General features: G+C 37.9%; 1 protein-coding gene across 1 annotated transcript; it reads left to right on the forward strand.

Annotated features, from left to right (window-relative positions):
• Positions 1 to 6,148: 6,148 nt before the first annotated feature.
• On the forward strand, positions 6,149 to 20,984 carry LOC145766917 (forkhead box protein K2-like). Its single transcript, XM_082578624.1, has 13 exons — positions 6,149 to 6,522; positions 9,302 to 9,395; positions 9,591 to 9,820; positions 10,043 to 10,151; positions 11,015 to 11,101; positions 11,642 to 11,743; positions 12,147 to 12,349; positions 12,701 to 12,850; positions 13,376 to 13,581; positions 13,752 to 13,862; positions 14,064 to 14,333; positions 14,788 to 14,874; positions 17,176 to 20,984. Exons 1-13 carry the CDS (start codon positions 6,167 to 6,169, stop codon positions 17,196 to 17,198), a joined length of 2,028 nt encoding a protein of 675 aa, XP_082434750.1. The 5' UTR covers positions 6,149 to 6,166; the 3' UTR covers positions 17,199 to 20,984.
• The last annotated feature ends 1,862 nt before the right edge of the window (positions 20,985 to 22,846 follow it).

The following is a 22,846-nucleotide window of genomic DNA, read 5'->3' on the forward strand; positions in this document are numbered from 1 at the left end:
TACTTGCATTTCTATTATGCTCTGAGGTGTTTGAGTGACAAAAAAATCAGTTGAAAGGCAAAATTTCTCAAAATATTAACTATCTCTATGAAACACTATTTCACACAAGCCAATTTTATACAGCGTAATTTCGCTATTCCTCAGAAAAAATTCTTTTTTCAAACGTCAAAACTTGGAAACTATGTGGAAAAGGTGAATTTTGCTTACACCTCTACTTTTTAACAAAGGTTTATCTCTTGCGCCGTCTAGCGTGGTATTGATAAACTTCAAAGAAGGTTGTTGTGATTTTAAAGTCCAATGTATCTTTAATGAATGTCAAAACAAATGCAAATTTTATACAATTCCAATAGTTTTCTTTTTAGTTCATCTGAAATACCAGACAAGTTGGATTTTTTTGAATTTATTCATTCACGTTATTTCATTCATATGGCTACTGTGGTTTGGCGTGGTGAGCTACACCCATGTGTATTATTAGCCATGTGCACCACCAACGTGTTACACCCTGTGTTACACCCATGTGTAAATTAGCACTTTCGTTTATAGTCCTTCAAAGAAATCTACGATAACTTCAAAATGGTGTTAGTTTTTGTGCACTAAACCTTGACCTTAAAATTGAATTGACTTAACTAAAACAAATTATTATTAGGGAAACAAACCACAGGCCAAATAGCTACTTATGTTGGTTCTACATCCATTGTATGTTGATATTTATTGCTCACTAATATATTTTGTAGGATGTGGCTCATATGTTTTTATTATCCTCCGTACAAACTTTGGCCCATAGCCAAATAGGCTGCACTATCGTTAGTCTTCTTCTTCTTTTATCGTCGCACTTGATTCCAAGCATTGACTGCCTCTTGTATGAAAAGTTTCCAAGATTCTCTGTTGTTTGCTTTGTGTATTAGGTGTATGTTGGTGTTAATTTTGTCGGTTTGTTGGTTTACTATCGTTAGTACTGTAGTTATAAAATACTTTTTAGTTTGTTCTTGTTAAAACAAAGCTGATTCATAGCTTTCTTGATAAACAACAAAATGTGCTTAAAATTCCAGAAAGCATAAACCATAAAAATTTTGCATTCCAACGCATCTTTTCAAGTAATGATGTAATGGATGTAGACTCAGAGGCACACGCTGATATCCACGGGGACGCCAAGACTAAAGCGGCATGACGACGCCTTCTCCGCCTTAAAAGCGCATCCTTATTTGTGCTGTGATGCGGAAAATTAAATAAGTAATGACATGCGGATGTTTCCTATTTTTTGTTCATCATTGTCTGCGCTACAAAAGCCACGACGCAGTCTCGTTAAAATATCATATCTCTTTTCCAACTTGGTGATTTTTTTGTCTCTGCTTGAGTCATGTTCATGTTACTTTACCATAAATCAATAAAAAATAGATCCGTTATGATAATATTCCAATCAAGTTTGAATGAGTTTCACAAATAGTCTCTTTGATCCCTTTTTCACGTATCTGGTTAAAGTTGATACACTTTCTAATCGATTACATCTTCAAAAGGCCATATTTGTTTTCTGGGAAGTCTTCTGTTTGGAAATGACCATCATTAAAGATAACTTACTGTAGGCCTACAGTAAATGTATAAATATTATCGATGAAATACTGCATAACCGTTTTACACTCGGAAAACCAATTTCAAGTAAACATCAATGCTTTCAGTTTTACTAACAGCTTGTTTAGAAAACTCAACAATGTTGAGTTTTTATTTGAGTTTACTGCCAGAAACCTACCGTTAATATAGCCGAAGATGCTATTAATATGGCAAAATCGATTCTGAGTAAATTATATGCCAAGAGGTTATATTGTTGTGCAAATGCTAGTATTTGATGAATTCAAAATAGTTGTAACTTATCACAAATGTGAGCGTATGGAAAAAAAACATATAGGTTTTAACTGCAAAAGGCGAGCTATGGTAATAAATTTTTACTGCTTTTATAATTAACACAATTTTGGTAAAGAGGTCACTTTCTTCAACCACAGACATATACAACCAAGCAACCACACGGCATTTAACATAATCCATTAAAATTGAACATAAACTAGAAGCTACAAACGTTTTCGGCCATACACACGTTAGCCCTTATCAAGTAACAAAAAAATAACTGCTTATCATATCTACACTGAAAATGAATAACTGATCTAGATCTTATAATTAACGTTTTGTGGCAACTTATCCTGATTAATTTCAAATACGGTAACGCAAACAATGTCAAACTTACACTCAATAGAGTTGACAGGAAGTCCAAGGGGTACATTTGGACCAGGGCCAGGGATAATTTTAGGGGCCAGTAACCTTTCCAAAAGGCCCGGGAATTTGAAAAAACTACCGATATTCTTTGGATATACTGCACTGTTTTAAAGTGTTTTGATGTTGGGTTTAAGGATCTCATTTGTACCTGGGACCTGGCCCAGACAGGGGCGCCGGAACGATTCTTGACTGTGGGGGCAAGATTACAAAAAAGGGCACTTTTGTTTCCTAAAAGGCCAATTTCTTTTCTAGTTTTAAAATAAGATATAGCGATAATGCTAATCTATCAGCTCACTATGTAGGCTATTGAGTAATGATAGCCTACAAGCGTCCGGCATTACAAAGAAGGGCATCATGCTATGTTATAATGATGTAACCTACTGTTAAGCCTTAAAGCAGCCTGCGGCCATGGCCGCTAAGTAGTGCTTGAATGACCGCCGGTGCTACCTCCTCAATCGGCCCAGTTTGGCCGCCGGTCTCTTCTAGCCAATTATTTAATTTCGCAATAGAATGATCGTGGATTAGCTGTCGAAAACATGAAGTATCAAAGAGTGACGCAAAATTAGGCCAGCGCGTCATAATCGCCACTGTTGCATTGTGCGGGAATATTTGTTATTGATGGAATATATCCATCTGCGATCACCAGCGCTGTAAGTCTTGTTTGTAATTCCGGACGTTCATTTTAACAAAGTCTTAATCCGAAGTGCTAATTTACATCGGCTGGCAATACTGTCCTTTTTATGTCGATTTGATGTTGTCGGACATTGAATCGTTGTTAAAAAGGAGAACTAGGTTACGGTAGTTGACATCCCAGGGGGAAAAATTTTGATCATAAGTTATTTTGCAAAAATTATGCTTCTTTTAGTAATGTCCTTCACATCACTGAAATACTTATTTTATTACCTTGCCGTCATCGTCAACACATGTCGAACGTTGTTTTTCGTTGCTAAACAGAATTCTAGGAGAGTGGCGAACTTCTTTAAAATCAACCACATGGAGACACTCGTGCGAGTGTCGTTAGATGGTCCCGCAGTACTGGATTACAATCCCGATAAAGCAGTTATTGCGTGGAGCAACGATTCTATTGTAGGACGTCGCCCAGGCCCAGACTTCAACAACGCTAAGTGATCATTTTAGCATTGTTGCAAGTTTAATTTTATTTACTTGTGCTATCGTTATTTTTATTTTGTATTTTGGCCTCCAAGCACGCAGATTTGGCCGCCGAGAAGGAGCTCCCGGTAGGCCACGATGGCTGCCGAAAAAAAATAGTTTTAAGGCCTGTACTGTGTTGCAGTTGCAAAATTTTGTGCCGTAAATATTATTTTGAGGCAAGAATGAAAGATTCTAAATAGGCTAAAAGCGAATAGCAGAAACTGTTATATTGCAAAATGTGCAGTAGCTTACATGACTTTAAAAGGGCACCATTGCCCCCCTGCCCCTCCATCTGCAGAAGAATTGAGGGCGGGGAGGGGCATCCCCAGGGAGGGGCATCCGCCGGGAGGGGCATCCGCAGGGAGGGGCATCCGCCCCCTCTGCCCCCCCGCTTCCGGCGCCCCTGGGCCCAGACTATTTTCTCAATGGCCCAGCTCATATTGGTAGAGTTTGTTGTTTGGTTGGTTGGTTTTGAATTTTTATCCTCAGACTGACATAGCCTTGATAGGTTATATCTGGTAGTTTCTCATACTTGTAGAGGCTTTTGACGCAAGTCGGTTACTGAGATTGACAGACTGAAGTTTTCGATTGTTGAAGTGTTGTTGCCTGGAAATTATTCCATCCATTGGGTGCCGCTGAACGGATAGCAGTCCTTAAAATGCGTTGCTAAAACGCACACCCCGAGAGTCAAACCAGCGCCGCTTGATCTTGAAACTTCCTCGTTCACGAAGCCACGCGCTAACCAACTGAGCTATCGGGGCGGACAAAATATGTATTATGGAGTGTGCAGGCCTATGTAGCCTATGGAGTATGTTGCAAAAATGATAATCTTCAATTCCTGATTTAGTTCCGTATTATCACATTTATTATCCATGACATTGTTAGCTGCAAAAAGTGTTTTATTTTAGTAGCTTTGGCCTACATCTCAATGGTCATGCCGATGGATAAAATAAGCCAGCGCTTACCTGCTCAAAGACCCCACTGCTTTTGGAAGGCATAGCCTATAGCCTTGCCTAAAAATATGAAAGATGGCAAATATACCTTGAGGTTGGTTATACTACCTTTAAACAAACGAACAACCTTTTCAGGTTGATCTAGAAGTAGGCCTAGGCCATTATAATGACATTGCATTAGGCTACAGTAGCATAAATGTGCTTTGCCAAAGCAATATGACCGCAGAAAACATTTGCTTTGAAATTTTATTGCATAAAAACATTACTTTTGGCTACACTACAGCACTTCTGCTTATATCTTTTCCAGCAAAACCGTCATTTTCCTTCTGTGGCTAGTTTTAGCAAAGTGCTGTCAACCAGGTGCTCTATCCACTTTAGAATTCGGGGAGGGGGGTGATTTTTGGACAGTGGGCTAAAATCGTCATAGTCATTTCAAGTTTGATTTTGCATTGCTCACTCGCTTCACCCCCCGTGGATAGAGGTAGAGCCCATGCTGTCAACTAGCCTATAGGGCAGTTGAGAGAATAATTTGGGCCCGGTACAAATGAGATCCTCCGGTCCATAAATCAAGACACTACGGTACTAAGAAAAACGCACTGTCTATATCCAAAGAATTTTTGGTAGTTTCTGCAAGATCTAGGGCTCCTGGAAAGATCCTGGGCATCTAAGATTATCTCGGGTCCGGGTTCAAAGTAGGCTACGCCCTGGACCCCCTGCCAACGCTACTGCTGTCAACAGGGCCGTTTTCAGAAGAAAAAAAACTCACAAATACATCACTTTTGAAATACAAGAACTTTCACAATTTCTGTTTTCATGTTTATTCAGTTGAATTTTTATTTTTGATTGCTGGCGTGAACAGGTAGAAAACGACATAGCCTAGTAGCCTACACACACGATTTTGGAGCCAACAAAATGAAAAGATGGCAAAATCAATAGGTTGAAAATATCCAATAATAAAACAGTGTTTAGAAACGTGTTTGCAGTAATGTTGAGCAAAGTGTGATTTTTGAGACTCCGACTTTACTCCTACTCGATGAAACCAGACTCTGCTCAATTCCGACTATTTCAAGATTTAATATTCCGAATCCACTGCTCTCCAAATTTAAATTCTAAGTTAACGTGATTCCAACCAATGCGGAAAATTCAAAATAACTTAGGAGTGCAAAAATCTTTGTCAACTTAAGCGCACAAAAATGTTTTAATTGGCGTACATTTGTAAGCATTCCCGCTTAGGTCGAAAATCGTGGAAACAGTTTTTATTTTTTTCTTCTGCAAACAGAATTATACACGGGATTTATGAGCAAAGTTGCTGAACCAAACGACGAATCCACTCCACTCCAAAATTTTTGTGAAAATGAAACTCCAATTTTGCTCAATTTTTAAAAAAGTCCGGAAAACTCGGGCTCCACTCCATGCTCAACTCTAGTTTGCAGATTACAAAATAAGTATTGCGGTTGCCATTTTTGACCATATAAATTTTTCAATTTATTTATTTTACGCCACTCAATACGCAATAATCAAATATATTCACATAAATCTGACCATATAATCATATAAAGCATTAATTTTTTTTGTAGACAATATTTTATTGATCAAGCTCCTCAATATTTACACATAAAAATATTATAGAAACAAATCTTTTGACTTCTGCAATAACCTATTTCTTGATTTTTCATTATTCCCTTTAAAATCAAGAAAATTATCAGTTTGTTTACTGAAATTCGGACACCAGCGGCGCCAAAGAAACACTTGTTTTCATTCGCAAGGTCAGAAAACGGCGTGGTGCTACTAACAAAAAAATGACAACATCACCCACTAGAAATGGTGCAGAAGCGCTAATGGCTATCAAAGCGATATCAAATTTGGCGGAAACTGCATCTCAGGACACAGAAGCAGGCGTTGGAAAAGTCATAGGAAAGCTTAGTGGAACAGACATTGAGTACTGGATTCGAAAAGACAAAGTAGTCATTGGACGAAACAGCTCGCATGGAAAAGTTGACGTGAACATTGGGATGACGTCTTATGTTTCCCGGAAACATCTTCAAATAAACTACGAACGAGGGAGATTCTTTCTTGTTTGCATTGGAAAGAATGGTGTTTTTGTCGATGGACTTTTTCAACGATTAGGAGCCAGTCCAATGCCACTGGATCGCGCGTGAGTATTTGTGTTGATAGATCGGGCGTACTGTGGTCACTCAAGCGTGCGAGAATACGCGCTTGTCATTCGTCAAACCATCATCACGTGTTTCACACGTAAACAAATGCTAGCTAAAATGGCCTCCGCAGACGTGCTTCTGTCTGGAGAGATTGCGTAATACTTGTTTCTTCACAAATATTACTTAACTTTGCTGCTGTGTCCATCCGCGATCAAATCTCAACACATTCACTGGGATTAAGTTACTATGCTAGCGCTACACATACAAAACATTTAATACTGAACATAAATTTCAATAATTTCACTGTACCTTACACAACACAACTTTGTTTACAGAATATGTTACAGTGTTCAAGTTCTGTTGTGACGTTTTGCTTTCAGTTTAGTATGTTATCACTAGGGCCATTTTTATATGACCTTAAAAAATCAATAATATGACTTTATTTTTTGGAAAATATGACTTTATGTGAAAATCGTTTATTTTTACATGCGAACAACGTCACTCACGGAACTAAAGAGTAAAACATATGCAACATAACAGTAATACACATCCATTTTTATTTTAAACCACTGTTATAGTACAGTTTCATGTAGTGTGGAATATTAGAGTCTTTGAAGTTACGATTTGGATGTAAAAATGACTTTAGTAAGGAAAATGAGCGCTCCACAGACGCTGATGTGGGTTGACACTTCTGCAGTTTTGCATAAAGCGTTGGTGAAATGTCTTGTCTTTGTAGCTCCATAATTTGTTTCACATCGTTTTTGTCCAATTGCTTCTTAATGTAATTTTTTTTTGTTATGTAGGCTAATCCTACAGTTTGCCTTCGTTCAATCAGAAATTGCCTTCGTTCAATCAGAAATTGCCTTACTTTCTTAGTGCTTAATTGCTTCACCGCTTAAATTGGTACTTTTTATTTAAAGTATACAACGGTATGACTTTATAACTCAAAAATATGACTATATAACTTAAAAAGCTGATTTATGACCTAACCAGGAAAATATGACTTTATATGACTTCATAACTTTCTTAATATACCTCATAGGGATGCGGTTTTTGCGTTAAAATTGATTTCACGACTTACTGATGCATAGAAAAAAATATGACTTTAATGACTTTAAATGGCCCTAGTTATCACTTATATTCAACTATGTATTAAATGAACTTGTACTGTTTTGTTGCTGATCAACAATGAAAGTACAGTACCCGGTACTTTAAAATTAAATGCATAGACAATAGACATAAACAGTGTAGTTTTACCGTGTTAAAGTTTGAGATATTAGTATTAATAAAATCTGCAATTTCTTATACCTCAACTCACACAAACTGGCAACTTTGAAGGCTTATATAATTATATACAGGTCCGTTTGAGCACTATCTTGATTCCTTACTCCGAAGTCTAATAGTAGGCCCTTATGTTTAGTGATGGCTCTTAAAAATAAGACAAGAAAGTGTGAAGTTATAGCCGCAAACTCTTTCAATGTAGAGAAAAAATTTACATTCATCATTTTAGCAAAAAATAGTAGACTAAACAATTCTTACGATTTTAAAAATGGTAAATAGGCCGACAATGCAGTAGCGGATCTGGAAAGAAGTTAGGTAGAACCAGACTGGTGTTGGTGTAGCCTAAGTTTTAAGGCACTTGATGGTCGGCGACGTCTCTCCTGTAATTCTCATAAAATTGCAGGTGGCTTACAGCCTACAAGCCCCACCAGACTTTTAATACTGTAAAGCAAAATTTATAAGATAAATGGACAATGCAAAACTTAATGTCCGAAATTGGTAAAGGTGGATAGGGGATTTGGTAGGACTCGCCCTCCCAGAACATTTTGACTAATATAATCTTGTTTTTGTCAATTTTTTTAGCATTTTTAGTGCAAAAATGTTTTTTTTATCAAGATGTACACTTTGTATGTAACCAAATGAATTCATCAAATCAAAGTTATATTTAGGTAGAAGGTTTGGTTTGAATTTAAGTCACCTTACCATTTCAAAAAAATTCATTCACGACCACAAAAGGATTTCAATGATGTATCTCTTGAATTAATAAGGCTATTTGAGTGAGCAGTGTTTACTTCGGAATATTGCATTATTCTTTTAGTTTTGTGTGGAACATAAAAGCTATTTACTCCTTTCATCCACTTTCCACAACTATGCATGTCCATTGTCCAAAGTTGATGGTTAGATGAATAAAATGTGGTTGAGCAAGCACAAGCAAGAAAAAAAAAATTTGTATGAAATGTTACCAGTGCATGTAAAATTATAAGACTAAAATACTACACAAACTAAATAGGCTATGCGACTTATGTATGGGCTCCTAATGAAGAAGGCCCCCAGCCGCAGGTCTACGACCTTGCATGATTTAATTTTAAGCTATTAATTATCAAGTTTTGTAGCTCAGCTTTTCCTAAATTATTAAAAAACATTAAACATTTCAAACTGAGTGCCCCCAAACAGCTGTGCCTTCGCCCCGTTTGAGTTAACACGGTCATGATTATAAAATCTTTTTTTTTTATGAAGTCCCGGTGGTTACTCTGCCTTTTAGTTGTTGTATCAATGTAATCAAAGGATGAAGAGGATGTTATAAGCAAAATGGGTCTTTAATCAAGTAAATTGATGCTGTGGCCGGCTGAAAGTACTGCTGATACTTGCTGCAAATTTGTCTTGTATATACCGTATTTCTTTAAGACAGATCTCCGTTTAAGGTTGTACTTTTAAGGGAATATTTTAGTATTTTAGGCAATACCTTTGTGAAATCAATCTTTTATTTTATTGAAACAGGTGTGTTATTCGATTCCCAAGTACGAGTATACGTCTCACTTTTAATCCTCATCCATTGGATTTTCTCAATGGAAGTACAAATTCACAACCTGCTGTAAGTTATGTTATTGTGAAACTCAAACCAAAACTCAATTTATTGTATGTTTAATGTTAAAAATGTGAATTCAAATTTAGATCACCAGCTGGTAGTTTGATAACTTGGCTGCTTTAAGTCATTGAAGTAGTTTTATTGTTTACTTGCAGTATAATACTTAGCACAATGTCTAAACGTTTTTTGTTTTGTTTTCAGAATGAAAGTATACCAATCCAGCCACAAACTGTTGAAAGCAAACCTCAATTATCAAATTTGGAGGTTCCTGTGTCGCTACCTCATCACAAACCTTTGTCTCCCATCACTCATTCTGAGTTTGAGGCCAGAAAATTGAAAAGAGAATTTTCCTCTCCTTCCTTAAAATATATGATACCAAGAGACCCCCGTGGATTTTTAAGTGCCCCACCTTCACCCACTGGAACAATAAGGTTTATTTTTTATGTATTGTTTGTAAAACAATATTTTTTTGAGTGTCCATAATTTGGTTATTATTGTCTTTTGTGTTTGAAGTTCAATCTCTTCCATTCATAGAATTGCAACTCCATTTTAGAATGACTGCTTTAACAAAATGTTTGTATATATTTTTGTTGGTTCAACTTACCGGATACATTTTGTAAGTCTAGATTTTTAAAGACTTATGCATGTTTTAGTGCTGTCAATTCATGCCCATCCAGTCCAAGAAGGGAAGCGTCTCAACTTGCAAGCCAAAACCACAATGTTACCGAAAAGCTTACTGCTGCTGCCTCTGCTATTGCAAATGTATGTAAATGAAAACAACTTAATCATGTTGTTTCACTCAACCGAATGGTTTGTTTTTGCAGCATTTATGCCCAACCACGTGGTTAAAATACAATAATGCATCTTTATGAAAAGCTATTTTTAGGCAGCACATCAGTGCTTTTTACATTGATTCAATGTCTTCAGACTTTGAAAAGACTGATTTGTTAAAATGTTTTTTTTTATCAAGGGACTAAGTTAAATTATATTAAGAATTCTAAAGTTAAATTATATTCAGAAAAGATTCTTAAAAAGTTTTAATGAGAATATTTATGTTAATCCATGAACATACCAAATGGAATAAAGGTGATTGGTATGTTTACTTGGACCGAGCAGTGACTAAGTGTGGTATTCTTTTGACGTTTGTGTGTTACATGAAACTTACGCTGAGTGAATATGGCAACAATAGTGTTTCCTCATAACATCGTCATTTTAGATTTTGGTATCAAATTTTCTCATTGACAAGTTTTGTGTAATGTTGGAAATCTGAGCCGATTTTGATGTCACTGTTTTGGTTTGTTTTCTTGAGAATTGTAACCACTGTGCTGGCTTGCTGTGCCAAATCTAGTTGAAAGCCACCAATTTATATTCTTGTATTTTTGTCACCAGCATTGGATTAGCTCCACGTATTTTAATACAATTCTACCAGCTATAACTTAGTTATAACTAAGATTGTTAGTTTTATGATTGTTTTCCTGTAGACACGCTGGCTCATCGAAACGACACTTAATCTCATGCTTGCTGATACTTGATCACTTTTCTTTTTGATTATTTCATTCTTCATTGTAATTTTCACCTCTAAGTTGCATTTAACATAAAAAATCAATGCGTTAATTTTATGGTAGGCCATGCAAGAGCAAAATGAAAAAGGAAGTAATACCGACGGCATGGACTCCAAACCACCCTACTCTTACGCGCAACTTATCATTCAAGTATGTTGGATTTTTTTATTTTGTCCAAATTTAACCAGGTGCAAGATGCTTTGTTTCGAATGGCGTGTTTCTCTTCAGATGGTAAAGTTCACTTTGAAATGGAAGTTCAATAACAAAGTTTTAGTTCATCTGATACTGCAATTAAACTTTCACGTGTTAATCTTTGCTTAGGCATTTTATACGTTGTGTAACGCCAGTTGATTGATTGAATCTTTATTCTCGGACTGAGAAAGCTTCTTTGAGAACTTCATTCTAGCAGTTTCGCATACTTGAAGAGGTTTTATTAAACCACTGACGTAGTCCTGGTCCCTGAGATCGACAGAGTGAAGCTTCCGATTGTTGAAGTATTGTTGCCTGTGAAATATTTCATTTCGTAATTGCTGCTGAACGGAAAACGGTTTAAAATGCGTTGCTCAAGCTTACATCCGTAACGTTGTACCAGCTTTGCTTGATCTTGAAGTTTCTTCTTTCGTGAAGTCAATTCTGTTGTACAACCACAAAATGCTGTACTGGGCAACACAAGTATTCTTTCCCTTCCAGGCAATATCGTCTGCACCTCATAGACAACTAACGTTAAGTGGCATCTACGCTCACATCACAAAGAATTATCCTTACTACAGAACTGCAGATAAAGGATGGCAGGTGAGGGTAACAGAAAGATTAGGCGATGCAAACTTGTTATTTATCTTAATTACTCAAACACTGTCGTCCGATATTCCACTCAAATAAATACAGTTTTGGGTAACGTGTTTTGAAAATATGCGAGTGCGGCGTAGAGGAACAAACCGCATACCACGTCATCTACCGCGTCTCAAACGGAACTTGTGGTTGCATATAATTTTGAATAACAAAGCAACACAACCTTCTACTGCATTTAATCTTAGTCTTCGCTGCTGTCTCGAGGATGGTAAACGGCGCAGCCGACCCTTGGAATGATGAAGAAGGTTCTTCTGATATAAACAAGAATGGCCAAACTTTAGGTTATTGTCAATTGCTGGTACCATGTTTATCACTGCTTTACAACGCAATCTTGTAATTACTTTAGAACTCTATTCGTCACAATCTTTCGCTGAACCGCTACTTTGTGAAAGTTCCTCGCTCTCAGGAGGAATCGGGTAAAGGATCGTTTTGGAGAGTCGATCCTGCCTCTGAGAGAAAGCTGGTGGAGCAAGCATGGAGGAAGAGGCGGCAGCGTGCTGTTCCTTGTCTCAGCACTGCTCTTACTGCTCCTGGATCAACCATAACCCGGTTTGTTAGTTTCTTACTAATTTGTAAAATGTTCATGAGGTTGTAAAGTGTTCACTTCATTTAATCATATTATCAGTTATGCTTGTGTCTGACTGTTTCAACGTGTGTATTGTTTATAGCAGCTTTACTAGTAAACTAAGTAAAAGGATATTTTACTTAGATTGGCGTATTCGCAAGACGCTTTTTATCGTAGCAAAATCCATCATTTTATATCAGCTTAATGTCTGTACATTTGCACAAGTCAAATAAAGAGTAAAAATTCTCGATTTGCAAGGTGTTTTGGTTTTGTGAAAACGATTAAGAGCATCCTCAGATTTCCTGATTTGCTAATTCGATCGTTACACTTGATAGATCTGCTCCCGTTTCTCCTGAACGATCAAATCCAATCTCTCCTCTTTCCGCTGCTCGTAGAGCAATGGCCTCATCACAAGAAGAAATTCAACATTCTCTTCAAACTGCAGAAAATGACACGAAGCTCAAACTGATGCCACTAAACTCAAGGTGCTCATTCAACTAAACATTTCCATGTGATTATTTTCGAACTTGTGATTGCTCACGAACATGTGATTGCTCACAAACATGTGGTTGCTCACAAACATGTGATTGCTCATGTCATGTGATTACTCACAAACTTGTGATTGTTTACGACTTACGACTCATGTCATGTGATTACTCACAAACTTGTGATTGTTTACGACTTACGGTGCATTTTGTTCACGAACATGTGATTGCTCACAAACATGTGGTTGCTCACAAACATGTGATTGCTCATGTCATGTGATTACTCACAAACTTGTGATTGTTTACGAACATGTGGTCGCTCACAAACATGTGATTGCTCACGAACTTGTGATTGCTCACAAACATGTGCTTTCTCACGAACATTTTTAGATTATTTTTGCTTTTCAGTAATACAACTGGCAGATGCAAACGCCGGCTCTCAAGTACTAAAGATGAGACAAATAGATAATGACATAAAATAACATGAAATCAGGATTTTAATAGATTTTTATTTCACGATTTAAGGTACGCTCAGTCTGCTCCTGGATCTCCTTCGGAGTATAGCCATGCCGTGGTCATGACTACTATGTCGGACGCTCATCTTATGTCCGCCATCTCAATGTCCCAGCAACGTGCCTCCATCATGACATCCGCAGGAAGCATTCCTGTCTCCGACAACGGACTCGGAAGAGTCATTTGGCCGTTGTCCTCGATCAATACACAAACACAAGGTTTGACTTGAAGTGCTAAAAAATTAGTTACAAGCGATACCAAACAACTTTTAATGAACATGTGTATCTACCACAGGTGACACTGTTTTTTTTGTGTGTGTGAATCATCTATCTATAGCTTTGTCACGTTCTGCTAAGTGTATCCATAACCAACATCATTCTCCGTCAAGGTCCTGCGCTACAGGCTCAAGTTCTCCCGTCGTCTTTGTCTGTCATAAAAGAAGAAACCAGCAAGAGGTTGCCTGTCAGTGTAGGCACGACTGCTCCACGTCCAGTAACAGGTGTGTGGAGGAGTTATTGTCTTTGTTATGAAAAGTTGAACTTCAAGTTGAAAATGCAAGGAACTACGCAAGGAAATGAGAGTAGATAATAATCATTCTATTTTAAACCGTTTCCTATCTTTGCCTTTTTCATTTTCTTTTTTAAAATCTTGTCAAACATTTTGTAGTGAGCGTGGTTTTAATCTTCACTTGTTTCCACAGTGAAGTCAGAACCTCCCAAAGTACCACTTGTGATGCAGCCTTCATCCATATCATCTGTCAACCCGACGGCAATCACCACGTTATCCGCTCAACAGCAACAGCAGTTCCTCCAACGTCAACAGCAGCAGAAGTTCCAGCAGCAAGTTGTGATGGTCACCGGTCAGGGGCATCAGCGAGTCCCCCAGGCCATCCCGATCAACATTGGCACAATAGTGGCTGGCCCTAACACTCTTGTTAACTCTGGTATCCCTTTTGTGATGCCAACAACAGGTGAGAGTAAAATCATGTGAGTTGATTGCTGGATTTTACTTGAATGAAGTGACAAAAGTAATTTTGCTTCTTAAATATTATTGAAGAAAATGTTTCAACGATGTTATTATTCTCTTATATTGCTACATACATGTGCGATTGCAGCAGTGGCTTTTAACTTTTTTAGCAACGTGAAAGGAAAGGCGCATTATTCGGCGATTCATAACCGAATTGCGAGTTCACCTGCTCATTGCTTAGCGAAAAGTCTGCATTCAAGCATCCGTTGTACTTTTATATTTTCTTTCCAGTATTGAAAACGTCAAACGGTTGGTTTTGAGGTGCTTTATCAAAAGACATTTTCATGTTTACACCACCTGTTCGTGGCATCTCCCCGTAATCCATGAAGAGCACTGTGTCTCAGTTTGAGAATTGTTGAAAAGCAACTGCGCATCGTCTTCATGTTTTGTCATTGCAGGTAACCAACAATATGTTGTCAAACGTATCAATGAAGACTCCACTCCTGTCAGTGGAGCCTCTCCAGCCAAGAAAGCGAAGACGGAAGGTAACTGGCCGCAAATTAATCTTTTCACAAATTAATCTTTTATGCATATTTGACGCATCATCATCAACAGTATCATAGCCGATGCGGCCTTTGATGAACTAGATGCTCAGTTCGTAAATTTTTCCAGTGTTCCCTTTGTCGCGCAGTGTCCCAAAGTGTTCTTGGTTGGCTGATTGATGTATTGAAATTGGATATAAATGTTGTTCGTTGTCTGCCACGAGCACGTTTCCCGAGAAGGCGGCCGCTTAGACAGAGATTTTCGAAATCTTCTTTTCTGATAATGTGACCGAGAAATTTGAGTTGCCTTTGAGTTATGTTGTTCAATAGTTCCTTGTCTTGATGTACCTGGTTTAAAACTTCTGCATTTGTGATGTGATCAGTACATGAAATCCTGAGCATTCTCCTGTAAAACCACATTTCAGCTGCTTCAATGTTACGCCTAGTTTCTGTGTTGAAGGTCCATGTTTCACAACCATACTGGAGAACAGACCACACTAACACTTTGAGAAGTCGCACCTTCAGAAGAATAGAAAGCTTGTGATCCAATAGAATAGGTCGTAGTCTATTAAAAGCGTCTTTAGCTAGGCCTATTCTTCTTCGTATCTCTCTCTTACATCGTGCGTCCGCTGTCAAGAGAGAACCAAGGTAGTTGAAAGAAGACACTTGTTCAATTGTGTTGCCTCCCTGGTGAAGGACAAAGTGGGGTTCAGGACTTTGTTTGGAGATAGTCATGCATTTTGTTTTTTTGTCATTAATTTCAATTCCATATTTTGCACTGATGTCTGAAGTTTTGTTAATTAGTGTTTGTAAACCGTCCGGGGATGTCGCTATGAGCACAGTGTCATCAGCATAGCGAATATTGTTTAATGAGATGCCGTTCACTAAAACTCCCTCATCAATACCTTCTATTTCTCTGAGAATTATTTCACTATACAAGTTAAACAGATCTGGTGACATCACACAGCCTTGTCTGACCCCACGTTGAATTTCAAAATATCTAGACAGACCTTCTGGTAGGCGAACTGCAGCTTGTTGTTGGTAATACACATTCTTAATTATGCGCAGGTCCTTGTGATCAACGTTAATGTTGTTCAGCATCTCAAAAAGCTGTTCGTGACGAACTTTATCGAAGGCTTTTTTAAAATCTACAAATGCTAGATATAGGTCTTGTTGGACTTCGATTGCTCTTTCACCAAGCATTCTCATCGTAAAGATTGCGTTGGTTGTTCCCCTGTCTTTCATGAAGCCAAATTGATTGCCCCCTATTTCTGGAAGCAATTGCCTTCTTAAGCGTTGGAGGATGATCTTTAGCAGCAATTTCACAGTGTGTGAGATCAGACTAATAGTGCGATGTTGCTGTTCTGGAATCAAGTGTTGTTCCAGGAACAGGAACACAATCAAGTGTTGTTCCAAGTTCCAGGAACACAATCAAGTGTTCCTGGAACTTTGGGTAGTGCAACGAATACTGATTTCAACATGTCCTCAGGAATCACACCACTTTCATATATTCTGTCTAACAGCTTCCATATGATGTCTATTCCTTCTTCGTCCAGGGCTTTAAGCATTTCCACACAGATTTCATCTGGCCCAGCTGCTTTTCCTGTTTTCATTTGATGCAGAGCCCACTTAACTTCGGCTTTCAAGATCGGTGGACCTGTCACATCTCGAGATGCGTCTTCAGTAAGCTTGCTTCTGCTCGCATCCCGAAAGAGGTCCTGTATATATTCCTCCCATCTCTGAGTTACATCTTTTGGGTCATGAAGGATGTCTCCATTTGCCGCTCTGATACATTTCGATGTTGGTGCTGATTTTTTGCCTACAAGCTCGTTTATCTTTTTGAACATGTTTTTCCCATCAAGTCGAAGTTTCTCAATTTCTAGACATTTTTCTTCAAGCCATTTTTCTTTAGCTGTATGACATTCTTTTTTAATTTCACGGTTTACTAAACGATATTGTATTGGATCTTCTTTCAATTTACGACGTTTGTCCATTAAATTTCTTATTTCAGAATTGAACCAATAAGTTGAAGTTTAACGCATAGTGCATATTTATTATTTATTTTTGCTGAAACAATGATTTTTTTACCCAGCTTTCAGAGCTTTCTCCATCGTCTCCTATAAATAGATAAGCGTTTTGCTCCGTCCTCCATATAGAAGATCGCAATCCTGAATACCCATTTATTTTAACCCACTATTTAGCGCCAAGATTAACCCCACGACTAACCAGAGTCAATTCGAGCGGGATGATGAAACGTTTTCATTACTTTTGTCTCCCACTGTTTATTGCAATTTCCCATCGCAGAAAACATCACCAACGAGCCGTGAGAGACCAACGAAGAAGAGAAGGAATGAGTGTGAGGATCTTGTGACTTCCTCACGGAATCAGCAGCTCGCTAAGAACATCACGCTTTTCGTTCCTGGACGATGTAAGAATGGCCGTCCTGTCATCAGAGGATCGGTGTGACGTCGCGCTACTCGTTCTGCGCGATCGCAGTGAAAGGACCTGGTACCGCGAGCCAGATTTTCATTCTTTTTGTTCCATCCCAACGTGTAAAAGATGCAATTTTTACGTTGCGATGTCATTCACGAATTTTTGCATTTTACTTTTGCATAAAAAAAATCTACAAGGCCACACGAGCGCTGTGTATTGCGACAGTGGTTATTTACTTCAGTAGGAAACCAGTTTATTTTGTGTTCATCCAACTCAAGTGGAGCTGACATTTGAATTCCTTGAATTTGTATCATGTCTTTGCGTATGCTTCATTTTTAGTAGCTTATTTGTATAACTTCGAGCTGGGATAATGTGTCATTTCAACGTTGTTTCTACGTCTTCATACATTAGTTCAATACCAAACCAGTTGTTTTGCTATTTTAAGTCTAGTTGACTTGCATCTGGAATTATTTGTTTACCGTTTGTGTTGACGTACGCCAGCTTGCAAAAGTTGCCATTTTTTTTACATTGTTTCAACCTTTGAACACGCTGATTGCAGAGAATTAGCCCGCATTTCAAAGAAGCCTGGTCTTTATCTTGCAACATCTCGGTCGGGTTGAAAGTTACCGGTGCTGGATCTACTTTCCGAGTTAAGCTTCTCGTGTGATGTACTGGTTGTGACAATGTATCAAAGTCAACATATTGCCGTTGGTTAACAGAGAAATTTGTCTTTTTTTTGTTGGCTTGCAAATGAGATAAAATTTTCTACTAAATCTTTCACCAATCGTGTATTCATGGCATGGTAACTATGTTCTACCTGGATCTTATAACATTCAACCCATGCAGTGCATAGGAAAATGTAAAAGCTCAGTGTGGCAAGCAGAAAATGTGACCGCAGCCCCATGTGGCAATCGAATTTGTGCTGCTGCAAACTATTGTAGATAACAGGCTAAGAACGATCGATTGTTGTGTAATTTAGACGTAACAGTGTGTAATTCAGACGTAACAGTGTGATTGTATTAAAAATGTTATTTGTCTTCGCGCTTTTTCTCCGTCGTTTTGCCAAATCATTGTTTTCTTGCATCTGCGTTGTAATTGCATAAATGTAACGTTATTTTTTTTTGCAACTTACAAGTCAACCCAGACAGCAAAAACCGACATTTTTACATAGTCTACAGACGTTGAATCGATGCAAAAATGGCGAATTCTGCTGTCTGGAAAACGGATCTTTTCGGTCCGAACTCTGGAGCGAAAACTATTTGTTATTTTGACTTAGGCCTAGCTAACATATAATGTTGTTATAAGCCTTGTTGCTCAACGCAACAAACCGTTTGCCAGCTTCATTTTTTAATCATAAATCAGGCTTTTGTCATGATCATACTGAGGATGCTGTGTTAGCGAAATCAATTTACCATTAAAAAATGAGGCTGGTAAACTGTTTGTTGCGTTGAGTAACAAGGCTTATGCTAATGATGCGAGACAGTCAACCGCTTCAAGTGGACAGTTTGCTAGGTTGGCTCACAGAAACGCAAAAGTTTTATTAGTCAATGTAATGTTGTTTTAATCTTAAAAATATTGATGACATCTTTTGAACCTGAAATATTTCGTTTCTCCATTTTTACGAATTTATTTGAAGGTTAAATCGTTAGAATTCGGTTATGTTACATCAGCATGTACAACTTGTACGTGTTTAAATTTGATTTGTCCGACATGTTGGCGGCTGTGTCTTCAAAGCAGTTGAATACGTGAATTCAAGAAGAGCCCAATTTTCACATGGTTGTTTTCGAGATAAATGCGTTTTAAGTATTTCCGTCATTTATTTTTGTTGTGGGACTTTGATAATGATTGAAACTATGGGAAAGTTAATCCCCGAAAATTGGGCCTTTTACAACTCAACCGGAGTACATGTGCTGCGAGCTCTTTGCAACTGGTTTTATTAATAAGAAAATAGGCACATAGTACTATAAGATTGATTAAAATACACTGAACAAGGCAAAACAATAATGCAGCAATGTCTAAGGCGTTTTAAAATCAAATATTTACTCATAGTCAAGAGTTTTCTTCGATTCCACCATGGGGCATGTTTGCATTCAAGGCTGTCATATACTATCATGCTTTTTTAAGATACCATGCCAGTGATTGATCGTCTTTCATTTTCTGAGGAATTATGAAGCAAGGGCCTGTGTAGAAGAGATCAGTGGAGTACTCAACCAGAGTGTATTGTGGCTTTAAAAGCCGACAACTTTGCTCCAACATGGAATTCATGTCTGTAGCCTGTTAAGTTAGCTGTATCTGAGGATTTTAAACTGTGTGATTTTCCGATCCTTAGCTTTAATCTTGTAACTTTTTCAAAAAAGTTTTTATAGTCTTTAAGTCACTTCCTTTCATGGTGGTCAACTGAAAGCGCTCACAGATCATGTTGTTCCAGCCGGTGTAAAGGTGGACATGGTGGCGCTTTCTCTGCATTCTTTATGTGATACCAAGCTCTTTATCACATGGCAGATGCAGATATTGCACCATTGTATTATTGTGGTTTAGGCCACGACACCCATCTGTAAATACGTGTAAGCTGGGTGCATTAGCATCAAGGCGGCTTGAAATGCAATCGTCAATGCAGCTCGTTTACCCTCCTTCCAGTTTCTATCTCAAGCCATGTGATTAACGTTGATGGGGTCCAGAGGGTACTTTGGACCTAGGTCGTGCTGGATAATGCTTCTCAAAAAAAGGCTCACATTCTGAGGATATTGATATCACATTTAAGATGTCGCCTTTTGTTTCTCTGACCATCATAGTGAGACACCCGGTGTGGAAAACTAATACTGTGTAGTATGAGCAATTTTCAGCTTGATGTCATCACCTTCTGAAACCTGTTTGCTGCTTTAGTCTTTTGGTGTGGTTCCTTGTGCTGTCAACTGAGCTATACACCTGATTTGTTTAACTGACTGAGTGCAACAAGGACCCAATTTGCTGGAGTTGGGCCGTTCTTAAATCAACGGTAACCATTGAGGGGGTATTTTTCATGTTTAGACTTGAAATATTTGGCCGATTTTCAGATATGATTTAGAAGACACTTAAAGGAATCGGAAAAACACAAAAGTGGAATTGGGCACTTTTTGAATTCTCGTTTTTAGTTGTACTTGAAGACATAGATATAAAAACATAATATTTCGTTGCAACCAATACCAAAGATGTTAAATCAATTTGAAGCGGTCAGTTTCACTGCTTGGCAAGTTAAGAGCCTGCCCAAATATCCCATGACACCTACTGTTGGGGCGTCAGAACTGTGTTTTTGCTCCTCAACTAGCAACTGAGTCTTTACGTGGATTCAGCGTCTATAGGCGTTAAACAAAACACAAAAGGACTGGCTCGCTGCTTGTGGTTATATATTTGATTGACGAAAAACGTATTTGACGTCACACAGGGAGAGTCGAATAAAGTAAATTGCTTCATCTGATCTGGAACAGCTCCTTAGCCACAAATTTTAGTAATTTTATCGCTGCAAATCTATTAATTCTTGTAGATTGATATAACTGCAATAAATAGTATTGATCATTAGCTTCTGCTTTGTCTTTGAGCCATTTTGCGCTCGTACGAAGAAGCTTTGGAGCTATAAACGGGTTGATCTTTATTTCTCGGTATTGTGGTGCATTTTGAATACAAGTACATCATTCATTTGCGAAGGTTGACGTGTCTGTCTCACTGTGCTCTTTCAATAATCAGCAACCTCGGTTTAATCGATTAGCTCTACCCAGATAGCAAAATCCGTCATTTTTACATTAATAATAGTTTTTTCATCAATGCAAACATGGATTTTGTTGCTTAGGTACATCTTTTTACCTCATTTCTTGACAGACCGCTTTTATAAACGTGATGGATATTTTTCAATCAAAGCTATTGGAGAGAGCTACAGTTTGCTTCGCTGAATGTTTACAAAGGGAAGTCGTGGATCACAGCGATCTATACAATATACAGGCCTAGACAGCGTGCGAACTGAAGGCCGATGTAGTGGTGATTTTGAAATCCAAACAAAATTTACTTTATGTCTTTTAAATTAAAGTTTTGAGAATTTCTTGCCAACTGTGATCACTGAATCTCAAAACACTGCAAAACTCTTAATAATGACAAATTTTTACCAGCGTTGCCAGATGTTTTTTGATATTCAGTAGCCTACAAGTAGCAAAATCTACTCCGTTATTTGAATAGTAGGCTGACAACACAGAAATAACTCAAAATCACACAAAATATACATAGTGATTATATTACTTAATACTCAAGTTATCAACTTATACTAGCAATTTTGGCTTCAAAAAGATCGGCCTTCAATTCAATTTTACGGCGCACGTTTTCATGGCCTGTGTATAAAGGTCGCCATGTCGTAGACGCATGGACAGAAACTTGGACTCCATGCACTACCTTGTTATGTTTCTATGACTTGTAGTTGAGATGGTAGGGCAGGGATTCTAACCTGGGAGTCCATGAAACGAAAATTATTTTAAAAATTGACTTATTCTCATCTGTCCATAAGGTAATTATTCCACCTGATCAGGCCACAAGAGCACAACGCATCTGTTCGTCCTAAGAATGCGAGTGATAGTGTTGATTCTTTTCGTTCCAGGAAGAGTCGATTTGAGAAAGCTGGGACTTTCCCGATATACGGCTTCGTTACAACACAGAAGAATCTTATAAAGTTGCAAAGTAAAAGAAAGCACATATGATTGGAGAGAGACACTGATAAAACCGTGCGCCCTGGAAATGGCTGAGCTGCAGACCATTAAAGGCCACAGACGTAGGCTACCGTATTAGAAATGGTGAACAGTTTTTTTTGCCAAACAAGACTTCAATTGGAAGGAAAATATCGGTAGTTTGTGTAGCCTACAGACGAAGCACGTGCGTGTTGGCATCAAGGATGACATGAGACGAGTGTTGACTAAACTTCACAATTTCATGTTCTTGTTGAAGACAAGCAACAGCAACCTTCTAATTGATTAAAATTTGTGTAGGTCTAATTAGTTGTAACCTATACAATAACATGTAGGCTGCATATTTAAAAAAAAGTGTAGCCTACATAAGAATTAACTTGGGAGCATAAATTATTACATTCGCAATGTCCTCAATAAGATATCGAGCATTAGGCCTATAACTCTGATAGAACACTTCAATATTTTTGAGAAAGGGGTCCATAACTTTTTCTAATTTTTTTTAGAGGTTTGAATCCAGAAAAGATCAAGAAACACTGTGCTAAGGGAAGAGCCACCTAGTGTCCACGTCTTAGAACTTCCAGAGAACGAACTCCACATCAAGAGTTTTATCTACATTTTTCAGAAATTGCCAATTTTGCCATCATTTTTTTAATTTTCCTTACTAAGTAGGCTACGCTTTTCTGAATGTTTGAAATGGAACACTCCCATAGGCCTACTATCTTGATTAACTATTCTGCAAGTCTGTTAATGTTTTGTAAGTTACTTTTTTGTAGCCTATCGCAGTTGATACCCACCAACGAGATTTTACTCCATAAGAAATGTAATAATTCCAAGACCCTTTC

This window comes from Aplidium turbinatum, chromosome 3 (assembly GCF_918807975.1).
Source record: "Aplidium turbinatum chromosome 3, kaAplTurb1.1, whole genome shotgun sequence".
Classification (NCBI taxonomy): Eukaryota; Metazoa; Chordata; class Ascidiacea; order Aplousobranchia; family Polyclinidae; genus Aplidium; species Aplidium turbinatum.

Bases quoted from the DNA above. Each gene is read 5' to 3' on its own strand.
- LOC145766917 (XM_082578624.1), top strand. From the start codon at position 6,167: ATGACAACATCACCCACTAGAAATGGTGCAGAAGCGCTAATGGCTATC. The intron at 6,523-9,301 runs GTGAGTATTTGT...TTATTGAAACAG, and splicing joins CCAATGCCACTGGATCGCGC to GTGTGTTATTCGATTCCCAA. The intron at 10,152-11,014 runs GTATGTAAATGA...ATTTTATGGTAG, and splicing joins CTGCCTCTGCTATTGCAAAT to GCCATGCAAGAGCAAAATGA.